This window comes from Ictalurus furcatus, chromosome 9 (assembly GCF_023375685.1).
Source record: "Ictalurus furcatus strain D&B chromosome 9, Billie_1.0, whole genome shotgun sequence".
Taxonomy (NCBI): domain Eukaryota; kingdom Metazoa; phylum Chordata; class Actinopteri; order Siluriformes; family Ictaluridae; genus Ictalurus; species Ictalurus furcatus.
In genome coordinates this window covers 25161900-25184470 of record NC_071263.1, presented here as the reverse complement: position 1 = coordinate 25184470, position 22571 = coordinate 25161900, and the positions used below count along the sequence as shown (strand labels likewise).

The following is a 22571-nucleotide window of genomic DNA, read 5'->3' as shown; positions in this document are numbered from 1 at the left end:
GTGCTGAGGTACACAGATGGTAGGGTCAGAATTTGGCACCAACAGCATGAATCCATTCACCCAGTCTGCCTTGTGTCACCAGGCTGGTGGAGGTGGTGTAATGGTGTGGGGAATGTTTTCTTTTCACACTTTGAGCCTGTTAATACCATCAATCATCGCTTAAATTCCACAGCCTATGTGAGTATCCTTGCTGATCATGTGCATTCCTTCATGGCCGCAATTTACCATCTTCTAATGCCTACTTCCCGCATGATAACGCACCATGTTACAAAGCAAAAGCCGTCTCAAACTGGTTTCATGAACATGACAACGAGTTCAGAGTTCTTCACTGGCCTTCCCAGTCAACACCTTTGGGATGGGGTAGAACGGGAGATTCACAGCATGAACGTGCACCTGAAAAATCTGCAGGAATTGCGTGATGCAATCAAGTCAACATGGACCTGATTCTCAAAGGAATGTTTCCAACATCTTGTGGAATCCATGCCACGAAGAACTGAAGCTGTTTTGAGAGCAAATAGAGGCGCTTAACCAGTATTAGTACAGTCTTCCTAATAAAGTGTTGGTGAGTGTATTTCAACCCTGCATCCTTTAAACATTCCGATTCAAATGTGCCAACATTGCTAATATGAAATTCTCAGCAGACAGGGAGAAAAAAAAAAACGATTTTTAATACATGTTACAAATAAACTCTACCGTGTCAGTGGACAAGACGGCTACTTTTCCCCCCAGATGTATAAGAAAACAGCAAGGCAAAATTCCAGTCTGACCGCTACTTAATAATAAACAGATCCTACATTTTTTTCACTGACCAGAGAGACTTCAGTCTTACTTTCCTGGTTTCCAAGGCATCTAGAAGCTGGACTCCCAAGTGGTGCAATAAAAAAGTTTTCACCCTATTATAAGGAAACTGCCAGTTGGAATCCTGACTGTGACACAGGAGGCCGAAGAGGAAAATTGGGGTGAATTTAGTCACACTCCCAGTCAATCACAGCCGATCATGGGCACGCGTGAGGTCATGTATGTGGAAGAGGGCAGAAAGTGCTTTCGTCCGTGTGTGTTACACTGGCCGTCAGTTAAGATGCCTTCACCCCAATCCCACCCCCCACACCACCCCCGGTTCATAACCTTCATATGACAGGGCTGGGAACTAAAGCTGGTGTAAGGAAGTAAATGATCAGCACAAATAACATCATTTCTACACTTTAAAGATTTGATCATGTCAACCATAATAACACTTTTCAAGAAATGTACAGTGCGTGATTAGTGAGCTTTAGTATATACCCAAGATATAAGAGAAAACCATACATTACTTTGGTCCTGTACACAAACTGTTAACTGTAAGTAACCTAAAATAACACTGATCCAGAGATCTCCTCACACATCATTTATAAAAGACCAAACATGCAGACATATACGGCAAATCTGTGCTGAAATTCTATTCCCGCTCGACTCAATTCATGACTGCATCACTAACTACTACCTTTCTTGGTAATATTTTGTTTAAAAAACAGCACTCTCAGAATCCCACACAGTGTAACACATTAAACCAGAACATTACACAAACATAACTACGAACTATGAGCTCACGCAGGGTCAAAGACACAGCAACACACACACACCCACACACCCACACACACACACACACACACTTTAGATGTTCAAAGATTAATTTGGGTTTAAAATAGAGCACTGGATACAAAAATTCAGACACACACACACACTTGTCAGCCCCATACTTGTGAGGACCTGCCACTGAATGAATGCATGCAGCTATGAATGCATGCAGCTATGAATGCAGCTAATAAATGCTACGCTACACCTAAATCTAAATCCAACAATAATCTCAGTAACCAAAAGAAAACATTTTGAATCACGTAGGTTTTCTTTTTTTTGCTTGGTTTTTTTTTTTTATTTTTTTTTTTTATAAGGACCAGCCAAATGTCCCCACTAGGTCAAAAGTCAAAATAAGATATTCCTTGTGGGGATACTTTTTCCACATTAAGATATAAACACATGCCTACACACACACACACACACACACGCACACACACACACACACACACACACACAGATTTTAGTTCTTAACAATTAGGACACAGTTTCCAGAAATAGACCTACACATAAACACACACATATTTTCGACCGTAAATCCGCTTTGGCATTATCCACACACACACACACACACACACACACACACTCCACAACACACCACAACACAATCCCCAAACATCCTGACATTTCAGTAAATCTACAATTTCATCAAAGCATGAAGCAGTGAAAAACACCGCAAACAATAAAGCAGATCAATTGTTTAAAAAGTTGCAGATCTGTACCTGCTCTGATGAAAGTGGAGCAAAACTGTCTCACAGCCTTCGGAGTGACCTTCATGGATTCAGGAGCTCTAGTCTGTCTCTCTGCCTGCCCCCCCCCCCCCCCCCCTCGCTCTCTCTCTCTCTCTCTCTCTCTCCTAACTCTCCAGAAGTCCCTCCCACTTCTCTCTTTCCTCTTTCCAAACCTGTACTTCATTTTTATCTTGAAATATCCCTCGATTAATCCACGTCACCTCCAATTTCATCTTCACATCCCCCTCTTCTTCCAGTTTAAGGATCTTTCTCTCTCAGAGAGAGAGAGAGAGAGAGAGAGAGAGAGAGAGAGAGAGAGAGAGAGAGGACCTTCCATTGACATAATTATTCATATATAAAATATGAAAATCTAAATCTAACCCTAATCTCAGTAACCGGAAGGAAATATTTTGGCTTTATCAGGTCAAAACAGTCAGATTTTCATATCCTTGTGGGGACTCCCAATACATACACACACACACACACCCACACAACCACACACACACACACACACACACACACACACACACATTCACACACACTAGTTTTCCTATCTTAACAAGGACCATCATAAACATACTGATAGACAACTTGAAGGAAACCTGAATTTGGACACTAACCTATAATTATGAGGACATTTAGTCCCTTTTAGTCCTTATCTATCACACACACACACACACACCGCACCACACCACACCACACCATACACACCTCTTCTCCCTTACTCACAGAAATACAGGTTTTCATAACCTAGTTCCTGAACATCTATCCGTCTTACCACAGACACACACACACACACACACACACACATTTTTCTCCCTGTACTATGGAAACACACTCATTAAGACACCATACTGCTTTCCTAAACAAACAACACTGACGATACACATGATATCAGGGTTGGGCAGAATATTTTATAAACGCATGGAGATAAGTTCATCTGATAAAGATGCCCTCATCCAAATAAGACTTAACCTGAATTTAAAACGGGACACTGAAGTCCAAAGATCTGAGATCAACCTGAAACCTTATTTTCTTTAATGTGTAACTGGAAGTAACCAGAACGCTTCGAATAACTGAAAACGATAAAGGTCAATAGTCAATATCCTGACTATTCAGTATTAACTATTTTTAAGTCACAAAAATAAATCTAGGTCACTATTTACATACAAAAGGTCATATTCCCTTGAGTCTGATCCGTTCCACTCATGCATGCTGTTCAGACGGCACGCTGATGGATTTGATGTAATAACATCAGGATTCAACAAAAACTTGCGGAGTCCATGCCAGCTCGAGTGCACGCTGCCACTAAAGTAAATACGGGCAAACCAAGCACTAAGAAATCCTAAAATTCATGCATATATTTCTATTGTTCTACTTTTCACGCAAGTTATTGCTGATGATATACACTGTACTGAAATAAATGTATTAAATTATCAAAGAATGCAAAACGGAAGCATTTTCACCCGAGAGTTCTGGACCCCACTGATCAGCCGTAACATTAAACCCACCTGCTTGATATTGTGTAGGTCCCCCTTGTGCCACCAAAACAGCTCTGACTCATCGAGGCATGGACTCCACATGACCTCTGAAGGTGTGCTGTGGTATCTGGCACCAAGACTTTAGCAGCAGATCCTTTAAGTCCTGTTAAGTTGTGAGGTGGGGCCTCTATGGATCAGACTTGTTAGTCCAGTACATCCCACAGATGCTTGATCAGATTGAGATCTGGGGAATTTGGAGGTCGAGTCAACACCTTGAACTCTTTGTCATGTTCCTCAAACTGTTCCAGAACAATTTCTGTTACCATGTTACCATGATGGTCTGCAACAATGTTTAGGTCGGACATTCTGTGGCAAGTACTGTGGTATTGCGTTCAATGCAAACTTCTGACCTCCGACTAGGAAAAACCAAAGAAAACGCCTTCCTCAACTCTGAATTCCTACTCGGAATTCAGTGAGTTCACCAAGTAAACAAAATAGCACTCCTTTACTTTAAATGAGTTATACTGTATATACAAGTATTTGCTTTAGATCAATCAACATACACACATATATGCTTGTTAAATCTTTAACACTTTGCTGTTTTGTGTTTTGAGGAGGTAAATATACAGTGCCTTCCACTAATATTAGCACCCTTGATAAATATGACAAATAGGCTGTGAAAAATTGTCTTTATTGTTTAACCTTTTGTTCAATTTTTTAAAAAAATCAACCTGGAATTGGACGTGTGTCTATATCGTCTCAACGCACCGTGAAGAGGACGGTTCGAGTGGCCAAAAAATCTCCAAGGATCACAGCTGGAGAATTGCAGAAGTTAGATGCGTCTTGGGGTCAGAAAGTCTCCAAAACTACAATCTGAAGTCACCTACATCACCACAAGTTGTTTGGAAGGGTTTCAAGATAAAAGCCTCTACTCTCTTCCAAAAACAAACTCGAGCGTCTTCAGTTTGCCAGACACTACTGGAACTTCAAATGGGATCGGGTTCTACGGTCAGATGAAACCAAAATAGAGGTTTTTGTTAATAAACATCAGAGGTGGTTTTGGAGAACACAGAGAGGTAGCCATATGGAAAAGTACCTCATGCCCACGGTTAAATATGGTGGTGGCTCTTTAATGTTTTGGGGCTGTTTTTCTGCCAGAGGACCTGGACATTTTGTTAGGAAACCTGACTGTCTCTGCCAGAAAGCTGAAAATGGGCCGTGGTTGGATCTTCCAGCAGGACGATGATCCAAAACATTAAAATCACACAAAAATGGTTTCTGACCACAAAATCAAGGTCCCGCCATGGCCATCCCAGTCCCCTGACCTGAAACCCATAGAAAACCTGTGGCGTGAACTGAAGAGGAGAGTCCACCAGCGTGGACCTCGAAATGTGAAGGATCTGGAGAGATTCTGTATGGAGGAACGCTCTCAGATCCCTTGTCATGTATTCTCCAACCTCATCAGGCATTATAGAAGACTCAGAGCTGTTATCTTGGCAAAGGGAGCTAGCACAAAGTATTGACTAAAAGAGTGCCAATAATTGTTGCACGCCTATATTTAACAAAGATATTTTTCTTGTGATAAACCTGTGTTGTGTTTGCAATTGTTTGATATCCATGAGAGCAGAGTATTTTTGTGAATATTTTGAACAAACGATCAAAATCTTGCCAATATTAGTGGAGGGCACTGTACATCATTCATCAGTTAGCTGGATAGCTTATTGCTAACAAAAGACCAACATAGGGTCGTCTGTGTTCCCAATTTGAGGTCAAAAATAACGAAATTCCATGTTCCGACTTCTCATCATGATGACAAATGACATCACAGCCCTGACCTAATAACCAAGAGATGAAAAGGTCACGGGCAATTCGTACGCCACGTGACGTGTTATTTTTGCATGACAAGATGTTCCTCACAACTGTCCAGGTGCTCGTCTACACTGCCGGTCAGACTCATAACACTCGAGGAGGTAAAGAAGAGCGGCGTGCTTGCACACAGTGACTCCACAGTCCTCTGCTAGAGATATAATCATTATTGAAAGGAATCATGCACCATGCTGAGAGATGTGTCCTTTTCACTACTACTCAGTTGCTAGCAATGCTAAAGATCACTGCTCTTAACTGAAGAGCTAAAATTAGATCAGAAACGTTACATGTCCAAGGCTTTTGAGTTATACCAGAAATCATGTTCGGAAATAAACATGCATTAATTACTAACTTATATACGGTTAATAATCATAGTCGTGTGGATAAAATGAAAGCTCTCTTGATGAACTTAATAAAGGTCAACCAGTATTTGCGTGCTATGCTGAGTCATGCCCAGTTACCATTTGCTTGCTTTTTTTCTTTCGATGTTTTTTAATTTTTTTTTATAAGATCCCAAGCACTAATTATTAGGAACTATACTAATTCTCAATTCTGATTGGTCAGAAAATATGGATGAATTTTCTACAACACCAGCTCTGACTGTAGTTCTGGCTATAATTCGAATCGCAGGTTTATATCAATGCGCTCGTTCTGATACGTTACGGTTTCTATAGCAACAGCTCACGTGCAGGGACGTACACGGTGGACGCTCTACATGAACACGTTAACAGTGAAACGCGTATAAACTGAGCTGCGGTAAAGCTTTCTGTACGCGTTTATTTACCGTTTCATGAAAAACGGCAGTGTCGGCGTTTCGAGGTTTCGAGAGCAGGTTACACTTTCTGGTTTCTCAGTCACATGACAAGATGCATTTTTTTTTTGGCGTAAAAACTTCAAGAAAGAGAACAGAAAGAGAGGCTGGTGAGGGAATGACTGTTTACAGCTGCTGTAACATAAGTGATAACAGGAATGAAATGGTTTCATGGGCATTCCATAACATTCAATTTAACTACCTGTGTAGTTCTTTAATGAATAAAAAGAGTACTTGTTCGTAACTTCCTGTGAGCAAGAACACATTTCGGGACATGCTCTTATTAAAAAATAATCAACTTCAGGTTGGTAACAGTATACAGTATGTATATAGGAAATGTAGGCTGGCTAATGATTACCCAGAAATATAGCAGTGTTCCATTTATTTTTTTATATATATATATTTAAAATACCTGTATTTTAATATTTTTTATATTTGAAATAACATTTTCTATTACAACAAAATATTTAAAAAATTATATGTTATAATTGATATATATTTAATCTGTATTTTTTTTGATTAAGTACAAAAATGTAGCATTAAATCAGCTCCTTTCTGTGTTTATTTAAAATATCAAACAAATGCATTTATTTAAAATAATTGAAATTTATTTATTTATTTTTTTAATGAATACAAATGTGTCACAATAAAAGTGTATCGTGAAATCATGTATCATGATATCAATAAAGGTGCAATGTGACGTAATGAATCATGATATCAATATTACGGTGGTGCTTGAAAGTTTGTGAACCCTTTTGAATATTCTAGAAATCTGCATGAATACTTTAAGTCCTAAAAGTAGACAAAGAGAACCCAATTAAGCAAATTAGACAGAAATATTATACTTGGTCATTTATTTATTGAGGAAAATGATCCAACGTTACATATCTCTGAGTGGCAGAAGTATGTGAACGTCTAGGATTAGCAATTAATTTGAAGGTGAAATTAGAGTCGGGTGTTTTCAATCGATAGGATGACAATCAGGTGCGAGTGAGCATTCTGTTTTATTTGAAGAACAGGAATCTATCAAAGTCTGAGCGTCACAGCACATGTTTGTGGAAGTGGATCACTGCATGAACAAAGGAGATTTCTGAGGATCTCAGAGAAAGAGTTGTTGATGCACATCAGGCTGGAAAAGGACACAAAACTATCTCTAAAGAGTTTGGACTCCACCGATCTACAGTCAAGACTGATCGTTTACAAATGGAGGAAATTCCCCAAGAGACGGCGACCGACAAAGATCACTCCAAGAGCAAGACGTGTAACAGTCCACGAGATCACAAAGGAACCCGGGGTAACTTCTAAGCAACTAAAGGCCTCAGTCACATTGGCTAATGTTAATGTTCATGAGTCCACAATCAGGAGAACACTGAACAGCAATGGTATACATGGCAGGGTTGCAAGGACAAAGCCAATGCTCTCCAAAAAAGAACATTGCTGCCTTTCTGCTCTAGCACATGTGGAACGCCACACAGATGTGTGCAATAAGCCGATCGCAGCTGTGTTTTTCTCACTCGCATGAGTTTAGACCCAAATGTGAGTTACGCAGAAACAGGAAGCGGACTAAACAATGGACTGCAATTATAGCTCGGTCCGTTATAATAGACACAACACGCTGAGGGGGGCAAAAGACCGCAAGGCATTTACTGACTCACTGATTATCCACACATTCAAACAGCACCCTGAGATTGTTTAGCATTATAAACACACACTCACACACACACACGTACACACGTACATACTGTACGTACACACTCACTCTCATTTCCACTCCTTCCTGTTTTTCCTTTGTAAACTCAGGTTGTCGTATCGCTTTGTTTTCTCTGCACGTGTGCTGAAATATTTCACCAATTTGCAGACTTATCTTCGAGACAATCATTCCCATACAGCAGTTCCCATGAAAATAAACCAAAAAAAAAAAAAAAACAAAGCTGACCAGAGCAGATCTCCATACATAAGCACTTACAGTGATACGAACATGCTGTCAGGCTGATCAGGACGATAAGCAGAACAGGTTTGAGAGTGTGACGATTTGCATGTGTGTAGAAGCTTAGAGCAGTTATGCAGCATGTGTGTGTGTGTGTGTGTGTGTGTGTGAGGAAAAGAGTCAAAGCAGGACTACATACTGCAAATGCAGGATATAAAAGAAGCCATTACATACCGCTACAGTGTTTATCCGTTTGCGTGTGTGTGTGTGTGTGTGTCCCACTATCCCACTTTTCCAAATATTGTAATCTTGCCCCGCCCACTCTCCCTCCACCACGCCCACTTTTGAAGCTCAATGGCCACAGGTGAACAACTGAAATCTGAAAAAAACTGATTATCATCCCACCCTCCTGATCTTCCCCCTTTCTCCCTTACACTTTTTCTTTCTTTCGCTCAGCCCTCTGATCCTCTCCTCTCTATCTCTCTATGTACCTTTTCCTCAGAGAGAGAGAGAGAGAGAGAGAGAGAGAGAGCAAGAGAGAGAGAGAGCGAGACAGATAACAGCAGTAAAAGATATTAATACACCAATACTGACCTTCTGCATGGCGGCGCTCAGATCTCTACACAAATCTTGGATGTTTTTAGAGCCTGTATACCCTGTCAACTCTGTGTACTGGTACCTGTAAACACACACACACACACACACACACGCACACGCACACACAGAATTGCATGATATTATATGGTCAAGGACGAAAAATCAAAAAAGGCCAAATAGTAACAGAGAGCACATAATAAACAGAAAATAAAATAGAAAAGAAATATAACGATGTATATTTGCGTTGACTGGAACACAGCATCGCACTTGGTTAATATGGATAATATATTGGATAATACGCGTTGTGTCTGTATGTGTCATCATTTTTACACTTAAGTCTGTGTATGCTGTATATACTGTGAAATATGCACATATTACATACTCCCCGTTACTGCATATACTGCTCTATCTGCACACACTGTTCGGTCATGCATATCGTACAACCTGAACAAAAACCCAGCCATCCCATTTTCTATACCACAGGGGGAGCCTGGAGCCTACCCCAGGGAACTGGGGGCACACACTTTCACACACCCACTCACACACTACAGACAATTTAATGACAATGAGTCTTTAATGATCACATATACACATATATCATGGCTGACCCTGCACTCTGACCCCAGCATGCCAGGAAGCTGGGGTCAGAGTACAGGGTCAGCCATGATACAGCGCCCCCTGGAGCAGAGAGATTTAAGGGACTTGCTCAAGGGTCCAAGATTGGGTTTGAACCCCCGACATTCCGATCAGTAACCCAGAGCCTGGCAGTGCTGGGGCTTGAACCACCGATCTTCGAATCAGTAACCCAGAGCTTTAACTGCTAAGCCACCCCGCCCCCGCCCCACAGACAATTTAGAGATGGCAATCAGCCTGCAATGCGTGTCTTTGGACTGGGGAGGAAACCGGAATACCCCCGGGGGAAACCTCCGAAGCACGGGGAGAACATGCAAACTCCATGCACAAGGGGCGGAGGCGTGAATCGAATCCCCGAATCCCGGAGGTGCAAGGCAAACGTGCTAACCGCTAAACCACTGCGCTCCCTCTCAAGTGATCCTGACAGTGGCATGGTTGTTGGTGCCAGACGGGGTGGTTTGAGTGTTTTAGAAATATCTGGTCTCCTGGAATTCCCACACATCACAGTCTCTAGAGTTTACACAGGATGGTGCGACAAACAAAAAACATCCAATGAGAGTCAGTTCTGAGGACAGAAACGCCTTGTTAATGAGACAGGTCAAAGGCAAACGGTCAGACTGGTTTGCGCTGACAGGAAAGCTACGGTAACTCAAATACAGTCACCCTTTACATCCGTGGTGATGAGAAAAGCATCTCACATGACACAAGATGTCAAACCTTGAGGTCCAATTCTGCCCTGGTTAATTCTAACGCGTGTCAGTTTGAGCAACAGCCTACCTAAATTCCTTGTAAACATAAAAAAAAAACAAAAAAAAAACCTGACTCTGATTTAGAGCTTTTGTTGCGAACCGCACACACCGACTGTACTTCTGTACCAGTGTGAGAAAACCAAAGCACACCAAACCAGTTTTACATCTATTTCACTGATGTCTGAAACCTACTGCCTCGCTTCGCTGTATCATAATAACCTGAACGACTCACACATGAGGTAATGTTATCAACCGTCTGATCTCACTCGTCCACCAGTTTTCAGGCTCTTTAGAAGGGGAAAAAAATGAGCCTTGGTCAATTACACTGTAGGTTTCAGTATATGAGGAGTTCCGTATTATGATTAGAATGCACACACGATGAGGAAGCATGGAAGCTGAACATGAGCGATGTTGTTTTTAGGATGCGCGTGTTGACTTCCCCAAACGACTCGAAAGAATGTAACACCTACGTCACGTCAAGCGACAAGTGGCTACTCGCCAGATGAAGGGAAGAAGAGACAATGAGGAGTGGATTTTTAAAATAGCAAGCACAAATATGAATAAACTGATTTCCTTGTGCATTTGGACATGAGTTTGCTACACAGAGCCCTGTTTTAAATGCGTCAAATGAAACAGAAGGGTTTAAAATGATTCAGACACGAAGTCTGTTTTCAGGTTGATTTGCCCCGGGGATATGACGAGGGCACGTCAACAAGGGCATGTTAAACAAAACAGTACTGAAAGAGGGCAAAATACTCATTCATGACTGACCAACGATTTGGCTAAGCTAGTATATAGCGTTTAAGTCTTCAGTGCAGACGATGTCATTTAGAATGAAAGTGAAAACAAGGCAGAAACATCTGGAGTATTTTCCCCAGATGTGATGGTTGATGGGTTAGAAGACTAAACAAAACAAAAAAAAAACGATTCTGCATTCACAATCAACTCGCCACACTGAAAAAGGTCAAGACTGGGTTATTAACTCCGAGATGTGTGAAAATTTCGACTTCTGCTGTTATGAATACAAACAAAATAAGCTGTGATATATGAGGTCGCCGTCTCCTCACGAATCTGAATCAAAATGCAACATTTACAGCGCTGTATTTTTGTTGTATTTGCTGATTTCTTCTGTTTTTGTGTCGATCTCGTACTAAATTGTCTCATACATTAACACTAAATCCAAGATGAAACAAAGGTAATCCGAGTAAACACAAAATACCGTTTTTAAATGAGAATGTTATTGATTGAAGCAAAAATGTTATCCAATACCACCTGGGCCTGTGTGAAAATGTATTTGCACCCGTAGTTACTAATTCCCCAAATCTATGAAACTGCATTCATAATATTGTTCTCAGCTGGACTAGACACAACCAGGTCTGATTACTGCAAACCCTGTTCAATCAAATCAACACTTAAATAGAACTTTTACAGCAGCATGATGTTGGTTAAAAGGTCTTACGCAGTAACACACTATACCAAAGATAAAAGAAATTCCAGAAATGATGAGGAAGAAGGTGATTGAAATACATCAGTCTGGGAAGGGTTACAAAGCTATTTCAAAGGATCTGGGACTCCGAAGAACCACAGTGAGAGCCGTTATCTCCAAATGGAAAAAGTCAGCACGGTAATGGGCAGTGGTAGCTTAATGGTTAAGACGTCGGACTACTGATCGGAAGGTTGTGAGTTCAAATCCCAGTCAGGTCCATGAGCAAGGCCCTTAACCCTCAACTGTCTAAATGAGATCAATGTAAGTCGCTCTGGATAAGGGCGTCTACCAAATGCCGTAATGTCGACGTAACGTAATAAACCTTCTCAGAAGTGTCCGACCTTCCAAAATTCCTCCAGCAGCACACTGTTCATGACTCCACTATCAGAAAGACACTGGGGGAAGATGGCCTCCATGGAAGAGTGTCGAGGTGAAAACCACTGCTAACTTTGCCAAAACACACCTTGATGATCCACAAACCTAATATTTATTCTATCCATGACTAAAACAAGTTCATATAAACAAGCATGAATTAAATTCCAGCGTGTTAGACGAAATTATACCTCTAACATATATACTCGAATCTGATTGGTCAGAAGGTTTGCATTATTTAGCTCTCACATTCTTGGTTATACGCTTTCCATTTTCTAAGTAAAATGACAGGCTGCGCTTTGTGTGTGTGTGTGTGTGTGTGTGTAGTACCTGTTGAGCAGAGAATACAGGGCTTTGGCGGCAACAGTGAGTTCCAGTACCAGCTGCAGTTCCTGATTAGGCACCTTCGTGGCTCTGTGCCCGTCGTATGTGTTGACACGCCATCGACTCTGAACACTCATCTGCAGCGAGTGAGCCACAGCACGCACCTTCTCTGCTACACTGTACAGGCTCTCCCCAGCCAGACCATATGTCTGTAAAAAGTACAAATGATGTTCAGTTTACAACCGCTGGTCACATTACAATTATCATATACAGTGCTGTGAAAAAGTATTCGCCCCCATCCTGATTTCTTTCTGAACTAGACTCGTCTAGGCCTGATTACCGCAAACCCTGTTCAATCAAATCAACACTTGAATAGAACTTTTTCAACAGCGTGATGTTGGTTAAAAGGTCTTACGCAGTAACACACTATACCAAAGATAAAAGAAATTCCAGAAACGATGAGGAAGAAGGTGATTGAAATACATCAGTCTGGGAAGGGTTACAAAGCTATTTCAAATGCTCTGGGACTCCAAAGAACCACAGTGAGAGCCGTTATCTCCAAATCTCACAGTAGTGAACCCACTGCTGCCACATGATTGGCTGATTGGACAAGTGATTAACGATAACGACAGGATATAATCCAAGCTTCTAGCTGATGAGTCGAGGGTTATGGGACTTGCAGTGACTCTCTGGAGATCACGGGATGTCATCTAACAACCTTCTATTCACTAGCTAAGAACCTTATCCACTGAGTTACCACAGCCATGATTTTACTCTGGTTTCATGTTGAAGCTGTCTGTCTGTCTGTCTCTCTCTTTCTCTCTCGCGTGCTCTCTCTGATTAGATGTGTGAGCTCAAATTCAGACTCTGTTAAGAACACTTACTCATTCGTGCCTAAATAAAGAGCTGACAATTCACTGCCTAAAATAGAAAAAAATGCTTGCTGCTTTCCCCGACATTTATCTCACACACACACTCCAAACCCAAACATGGTTTTGGGATTTTTTTTACTTTATGCAGTAAGGTCCGTAAGTATTCGGACAGTGACACAATTTTTGTCATTTTGCCTCTGTACCAGGCCTTTTGGTGTCGCTGAGCTCCCCAGTGCGTTCCTTCTTTTTAAGAATATACCGAATTGTCGATTTGGCCGCTCCTAACGTTTCGGCTATCTCTCTGATAGGTCTGGGGTGGTTTTTTCAGCCTAATGATGGTCTCCTTCTCTTGCATTGACACCTCCTTGAACCACACACAAGAGTTTCCATGAACAGCGACCAAACGCAAGTTAACACTCGGAATCAATTCCAGATTCCTTCATTTGTCATGAAATAACGAGAAAACAGCCCACACCTGGCCATGAAACGGCGTATCGGTCAACTGTCCAATTACTTTTGAGCCGGTGAAAATGGAGGGACTGTAAAAATGGCTTTAATTCCTAAACGCACTACGTTTGTTATAGCGCTTGAATTAACGCTGAAAGTCTACACTTCAATCCCATCTTGACTGCTTCATTTCGAATCCACTGTGGTGGTGTACAGAGGCAAAATGATGAATACTGTGTCACTGTCCAAATACTTAAGGACCCGACTGTACATCACGTACACATCGGTGTACAGTATTTAGTAAAATCACTACATCAGTCCAAGTGTGCTTGTTCTGTTCTCAGGGAGGTTTCTGGAGGCTTCTAGGTACAAATATCCGCAGTGACCTTGCATACACAATGCACATGTAAGTGGAATCAAACACACACACACACACACACGCACACACAGCAGTGGTAGTGAGAAGTACCAGGGTGCAGAGTTTCTCCACGGCGTCCAGGATGACCTCCTGGTGTCCGATCTTGTGCACTCCGAGCTGTTCGAGCTGCTGTGGAGATAACTGCAGCAGATCCACACCACACAATTGCCACTGTTCAAATGTATACTGCTGCACAGACGGATCCAGTCCTACACACACACACACACACACACACACGATCTGTGATGAAAACATTTCTGAAATGAATAATGGTTTCGAGAATTTGTGTTTCACCATGACCCAATATTTGGTCGACGCACGAATCAGAACCTGTAACTTTTTAGTTGAGTTTTTAACGGAAAAATAGCCAGAAATACACAATTATGTGTTAAATCTGTTTATTAAGATATAAATAAGTAAATAAACACCTTATTTAATAGTGTGTGCTGTATTTAACGGTGTGGTCCTGGTTAATGAATACCTAATTAACAGATTCTAACAGTTAGCCGGGGATGCTCATGCTGAAGACTTGAAACACCTCACTGACTAGTTACAATTAAACGTGTGTACATGCAGTGTAATAATCCGTTAATAACCCGATAGATCGATCGGATTAAAAAATGTTCGCATAAACTCTTCGTTAACCGTCGAGTTAACATTTTGAGCCCGATCTGAATGAAATTTCTATCCTTATGAATAAAAAAAAACACTGAAGTGTAATAGTCACGGTAACATTTGTGTCCATTTGCTTTGATTCTCGGAATGAGTGCGCGTGCATTCCGCCCATGTGTGTTTGAGTCATGATACACTCACTCGAACGATCCCGATCAAATTTAGAGACTACCGATCGAGTCGTGTGATAGGATGTGATCGGTGGCCGATCGATCGGAGCGTCCCTACAAATGAAAAATAATTGTGAAGTTGAATGATCATCGAAGTCAGACGCAGGGAGTGATTAACCTCAGTCATGTTCAGAGCTTATTGTTCACCAGAAATTCAGTGAGAAAGAAAGAAAAAGAAAAAAGAATGGAGGTGGTGATTCAGGGGGGTAAAAGCTATTATAAGTCTTTTATTTCTCGTGTTATTCCCAAACAATGGCCTTTAATGTTGGTAACATTACGTCAATGGAAAATTGGTGCGTTTTGTTATTTCAACATGAAAAGCGTCTTTACTCCTGATTGAAATTTAAATGCTGAACGACTTTACAGGTAAATGGTCTGCATTTATATAGCGCCTTTTTAACCTTTAGCGGTTCTACAAAGCGCTTTAGACTGTGTCTCATTCACACACACTCACGCAACACTTACAGTAGAGCTTGCCATGCAAGGGCGCTAGCCTGCCATTGGGAGCAACTTGGGGTTCACTTCGGCATGGGAATGTAAACATGCAAAGACAATGTCACTTCTGGGTCTAAAAACTTATCCAGCTAACAGACACTGGGACTGGACTTCCATATCGGTATATCTGAGGTCATGGAAAACTCTGTACGAGCGTGTTAGAAATCAAATGCTGCCTATTTTGGGTATTATTCAGAAACAGGAATTTACTTTTTTTCTCCTTCCGATTTGGTCATTGCCAAATTTCCACCATGTCCACTAATAACTTCTTCATACAAACTGAATACAGTGACTATACATCTTGTTTCTTGCTCTGAAAAGCTCAAGTGTGCAGCATTTAAAAGACTGTTGTATTACTAGAACCAGTACAGAAGTGTGTTTACTTCACAGTACTGTACTACACAGAAGTACAGAAAGCCAATCAGATTGTAGCTTCTGAAGCTTCTGATCAGAAAAGTGTACAAAAGATATTAGGAGCCGAACTGCTGCATCCCACCCAGAGAGCAGAGCCAAGTATGCACTCCCAAGTATGCACTCCCAAGTATGCAACTCGCAAATATGCACTCTCATGCATGTAACTCCCAAGTATGCACTACCAAGTATACAACTCCCAAGTATGCAACTCCAAAGTATGCACTCCCAAGTATGCACTCCCAAGTATGCAACTCCCAAGTATGCACTCCCAAGTATACAACTCCCAAGTATGCACTCCCAAGTATACAACACCCAAGTATACAACTCCCAAGTATGCACTCCCAAGTATGCAACTCCCAAGTATACAACACCCAAGTATACAACTCCCAAGTATGCACTCCCAAGTATACAACACCCAAGTATACAACTCCCAAGTATGCACTCCCAAGTATGCAACTCCCAAGTATGCACTCCTATGTATGCAACTCCCAAGTATGCACTCCCAAGTATGCACTCCCAAGTATGCAACTCCAAGGTATGCACTCCCAAGTATGCAACTCCCAAATATGTACTCTCATGCATGTAACTCCCAAGTATGCACTACCAATTATACAACTCCCAAGTATGCAACTCCCAAGTATGCACTCCCAAGTATGCAACTCCCAAGTATGCAACTCCCAAGTATACAACCCACAAGTACGCACTCCCAAGTATGCAACTCCCAAGTATGCACTCCTATGTATGCAACTCCCAAGTATGCACTCCCAAGTATGCAACTCCCAAGTATGCACTCACAAGTATGCAACTCCCAAGTATGCACTCCCAAGTATGCACTCCCAAGTATGCAACTCCCAAGTATGCACTCACAAGTATGCAACTCCCAAGTATGCACTCCCAAGTATGCACTCCCAAGTATGCAACTCCCAAGTATGCACTCACAAGTATGCAACTCCCAAGTATGCACCCCCAAGTATGCACCCCCAAGTATGCACTCCTATGTATGCAACTCCCAAGTATGCACTCCCTAGTATGCACTCCCTAGTATACAACTCCCAAGTATGCACTCCCAAGTATACAACTCCCAAGTATGCACCCCCAAGTATGCACTCCCAAGTATGCAACTACCAAGTATGCAACTACCAATTATACAACTCTAAAGTATGCACCCCCAAGTATGCACTCCTAAGTATGCAACTACCAGCTCCCAGACATCCGGTCTATACAAGGCTCGAAATTGCGACCATTTTGGTCGCATATGCTCCCGAAATTTGATCTATGCGACCTTAAAATATATTTGGGAGCATTTGTGCAAGTGCAAATAATTGTTGTGGTGCGACTTGTTTTCATTTCTCGACAAAATGTTCGCTAATTACTGTGAGCTGATACAGTGACCGGTCCACAGTTCGTCACAGTGGCAGGCAGCCAATCAGAACTGATTTCCGGAAAAATGAGTTAGCCAATGATATCTGAGGCTACAGTCAAGCCAGTTGGGCCCGCCCACTGGCTTGGACAAAAAGAAAAAGCATTCGCGCGAGCAGAGCATAGAGATTTTTCCTCGCATGTACGAGGCCCTTTCCCCGCTTGAATATCTATCTTCCTCTTGCGGTTGTAAATTACAACCTTACGCAGGTAACACTGCATTCGCCGACAAATCCGTACATTTTAAGCATGAGTGGTGTTGTTTTTAAATATAAGAATATATATATATATATATATATATATATATATATATATATATATACATATATTTATATATTTATGTATATTGGGAGCTTGGGAGCACCAGCGCTACCAGGTTAAAAAGTTAATTTCGAGCCCTGGGTCTATGGAGTTTCTTTCTAATGAGACAAAATGGATATTACTTCCTCAGATAGCAGTCAGCTTTCAAGATCTTGTCATGATCTTGGAAATGAAACGATCCATCATGATATCAGGAGCCAGGTACTGAGCAATAACCTTACCTTTACACTTACATTTTTTCAAGTGTCAAAGCAGGTAAAGCATGACCTTACAATGCAAACTTTGCACACATGCTCAAACACATACTGTACGCGCACACGTACAGAGAAACCCTGTGATTGATGCTGGACTGTGATCACCGGACAAAAATATCATATCAAGATAACCAGGGATGTTATCTAAGCAATATAGAATTTGTATAAGCTATATTTGTTTTTAAATATGAAAAATCGAACACTCTATTTGACATGCACCAGCGCTGCTTTTATAACACATTTACAAGCATTGCATAAATATCTCATAAACAATGTGTCGAGAAACGCTCAGATTTTATTGGAGGTTTTACACAACTTCATGTGGAAGAAAGAACAACGGCAATTAATTATCATTATGAGTTGACTGATTGACATAGTGTGCCACTGTAATTCTGTTATCCATATCTTGCAAGTTATTTCCTGGCCTTTCGATGGTTCTTCTATGATAAAATTCTCACACAGACAGCTAGAAGCGAGTGGATCCGGTTCTTTTTCTGCGCCTCATGCTTGCTTCGCGAACAATGGTGATATGATCATCGTTATACGGATCGAATCAGTATGACAGATTTAGTTCAAGAAAAGTGCAATCACGACATTATCACGTGTGTGAACACACGTTTGTACACGGTTGCTGTAGCTGTATTTATATTCTCCAATTGAATCCTGCACGATCACACACAATGGATTCCCAGTAAAAAAAAAAAAATTACACAGTTGATATGAACCACAGTAAATCTAAAGCATCATCATTCTGTGATTGCTAGAACTGAATTAAATCGAAGTGCCTGAGTGCATGAGCTGCTGAATACGTGAGTCAAAAGATCTCAGAACGTCCTGGTGAGAACTGACTGCGGTTATAATTGTTCTTTTTCCCCTTTATAGGAAAATGATCGACTTCGGGATGTTAGACCGTAACTCTGCTTCGTGCTGGACCGCATCACGCCGCTACGACATCACACCCTGAAACTGTTTTATTCCTTACATACATAAAGACATACATATGTTAGAAGGTTCAAGGGCCTTTGAGTTCTGTATGGACTGAGAAGATTTCATTTTTTCCCCCACACATTCATTTACTAAGTTTAAAAACCATTACTTCACAGCAATCATTACTGTTCATTCAGGCTGAAACTGTACCTGTAAAGACAATAATCTGTATTGTATCACAAGAGCACGCCTATTTTATTGTCCGTATTGTTCTTATGGACAGTCGTATGATGATTACGCAATTATTAGGCATTTTATTCGCAAGGAGATGATCTGCCTCAATAGTCTGCATTGTTTAGGTGCGCTACTAAGAAAAAGACTGACTCATTCTTATTTTTATGGGGGTTTTTTTTTTTCCTCCACACATCAAAAACCATGCTATATAAACCTCAGGCATCCGAACAACACGATACGATTTTGATTCTTAAGGTTACGATGCGATATTTTTGACAGTACCACTGAATCCGATACAATATACGGTATAATAAATGATTCCATAACAATTCGATATTTGATGATACCACTGAATCTGCTATGATATATAATACGATACAATTCGATTTAACAGCCTCTGATTGATACGTGGCCAATAGGGATGGGCGATATCTTATCGTTTGCGATAAACCGGTAGAAATTCTCCCCGCAAAAGAGTTAGTCTTCCCGCGATAATAACGATAAAGCCTTGTTGATGACGTATTTCTGTGTGCGGCGCTCTGCGACCCGTCCGCGGCTCACGTGCAGAGCGAAAACAAAAATGTCGGAAGGCGGACGTGAAGCTGAGGAGCAGGATGCAAACTTTGGCGCTTATTAATGAAGAATTTCCGGGCCATAAGTATTGGGACAGCGGCACCGTTTTGTTCATTTTGCCTCTGTACATCAACACAGTGGATTTGAAATGAAGCAATCAAGATGTGATTTGAAGTGTAGACTTTCAGCTTTAATTCAGGGCTTTTAACAAAAATGCTGCGTTAAGTGTTTAGAAATTACCGCCATTTATTTTTACAGAATCCCTCCATTTGTACAGGTTCAAAAGTAATTAGACAAACTAACAATTGTAAATATTAGGATACTTGGATGCAAATCCTTTGCAGTCAATGCCTGAAATCTGGAACTATTGGACATCACCAAATACTGAGTTTCCTCAGTTGAGATACTTTGCCAGGCCTTTATTACAGCCGCCTTCAGTTACTGCTCGTTTGTGGGTCTTTCTGCGTTCCGTTTTGTCTTCAGTAAGTGAAATGCATTCTCAGTTGAGTTGAGGTCAGGTGACTGACTCGGCCTTTTAAGAACATTCATTTCTTTCCCTTAAGAAGCTCTTGGGTCGCTTTTGTGGTTTGTTTTGGGTCATTATCCATCTGTTCCTAACAGTTTTGCAGCATTTGACTGAATCTGAGCGGAAAGTATAGTCCTGTACACTTCAGAATTCCTTCTGTTACTTCTAACAGCAGTCACATCATCAATAAACACCAGTGATCCGGTTCCATTAGCAGCCACACATGCCCATGCCATAACACTGCCTCCACATATTTGACAGATGATGTGGTATGCTTTGGATCATGAGTCCTTCCTTTCCTTCTCCATACTCTTCTCTTCCCATCATTCTGGTACAAGTCAATCTGTCCAAAGAGTCTTGTTCCAGAACTGGTCAGGCTTTTTTAGAGTTTTTTATTTTTTATTTTTTTTAGCAAAGTCTAATCTGGCCTTTCTGTTCTCGAGTGTTACCACTGGTTTGCATCTCGAGGTAAACCGTCTGTATTTACCTCCATGAAGGTGTCTCTTGATTGTAGACGTTAACAATAATACGCCTACCTCCTCCTGAGTGTTCTTGACTTGGCTAGATGTTGCGAAGGGTTATATCTTCACCAAGGAAATAATTCTGCCATCATCCATTTTAGTTGTCTTCCGTGGCCTTGCAGGCCTTTTCGGTGTCGATGAGCTCGGCAGTGCCTTCCTTCTTTTTAAGAACGGACCACACTGTTGATTTGGCCTCTCCTAAAATATCTGCTATCTCTCTGATATGCCTGCTTTGGGGTTTTGTTTCTCCTTCAGCCTAACGATGGCCTCCTTCACTTGCATCGACACCTCTTCGGGCCGCACATCGAGAGTTCCCATGAACAGCTACTAAATGCAAATTCGGTGCTTGGAAACAACTCCAGACCTTTTATCTAGTTAATTTGTCAGGAAGAAGCCCACACCTTGCCATGAAAAACGTCTGTCATTCATTCCTAAATGGTTAAATGCAATGTTTTTGTTAAATCCCTTGAATTAAAGCTGAACGTCTACACTTCAATCGTCTTCATCCTGGCAAAATTATGAAAATCGTGTCGCTCTCGAAATAATTATGGACCCGGCTGTATTTACTCTCTAGGCTGTTTTAAGGAGTTTTCACACCAATAAGCATGAAAATGAAAAGCGTTTTTATTACTGGTATTATTAGTAGTAGTAGTAGTAGTAGTAGTGATATTGTTATTATAATGATCCAGGAGTAACAATGTGCTTCGCCTTGTAAACATGGAGGGAAAATAGGACCGTCTTTGGGTCACTATACTACATTATTGAGACACATTTCAATAAATGTACTAGAGCATGTCAACAGGGAATGTAAACCTTTGAGCTTCCCATTAAATATAACTGCTGACTTAGACTCAGCTGCTGTAATATTTAGGCTGTATGATACAACGCAGAAATATACTCCTTTCTTTCTGTTTTATAGTACATAAACTATATCGAGAGCATTTTTTCCCACCCAGGAAAAAAAGAAAAGTGTTGTGCACTCCTCTGTACATAGTTATAATAAAGCACCATAACACAGGCATAATATTATCATGTGTCCTAGAGTATAATCAGACTTCTAGTCACATTCTTGTAGGTGCAGTTCACTGAAAGTAGTTTGGGCCAGTTGATACTCGCAGTGAGTGTAGAGCCTGCGGCCAACTCCCAACTGTGTGTGTGTGTGTGTGTGTGTGTGTGTGTGTGAGTGTGTTTCGTAAACAGAGAAAGGAAATGATATAAGGTACTAGGTATTTTCTGACTAGGTTTTGCACTGTGTGTGTGTGTGTGTGTGTGTGTGTGTTTACACTGAGTTATATAAAACATGATCACACACCCGTTCACTTCCTCATTCCTGTTCTCCGCCATCCCGGGGGATTGAGCTCTGGTTCTCTTTTATTTTTTCCCCCCGACTCACACACACAGTATCAGCTATACACAAAGTCACCTGTGTGGAAATAATAAAGCCGGAGTTTACCTCTGAGCCAGGCGCTGACTCCCTCGGTGCTCCAGGACGTTATAGGCTCCATGAGCGGAGTCTGAGGAGCGTTTAATCCCGTCCCAAAGCCGGAGTGCTGAACAGGACTTCACCCGTCTAACCACGGCCGGAAAAAAAAAAAAAAAAAAGTTGGTTCCTACGATGAACCACGCCCACATCCAGGTAAACCACGCCTACTTTCAGGTAAGCTGTCCAGAAGAGCCAATAGCATGCGGCGCGAGAACGCTTAGATCTCGTCCATTTTAA

General features: G+C 41.3%; 1 protein-coding gene across 1 annotated transcript in view; it reads right to left on the bottom strand.

Moving 5' to 3' along the window:
* Positions 1–22459, bottom strand: part of cnksr1 (connector enhancer of kinase suppressor of Ras 1) — a 50975-nt gene extending 28516 nt beyond the window's left edge. Inside the window, exons 1-4 of the mRNA XM_053632163.1 lie at positions 22305–22459; positions 14377–14534; positions 12595–12797; positions 9022–9106 (exon numbers count right to left, since the gene is read on the bottom strand). Of these exons, the coding sequence (XP_053488138.1) occupies positions 9022–9106; positions 12595–12797; positions 14377–14534; positions 22305–22356 (498 nt within the window). The 5' untranslated portion in view covers positions 22357–22459. The remainder of the gene's footprint in view (positions 1–9021; positions 9107–12594; positions 12798–14376; positions 14535–22304) is intronic.
* Positions 22460–22571: the final 112 nt, after the last annotated feature.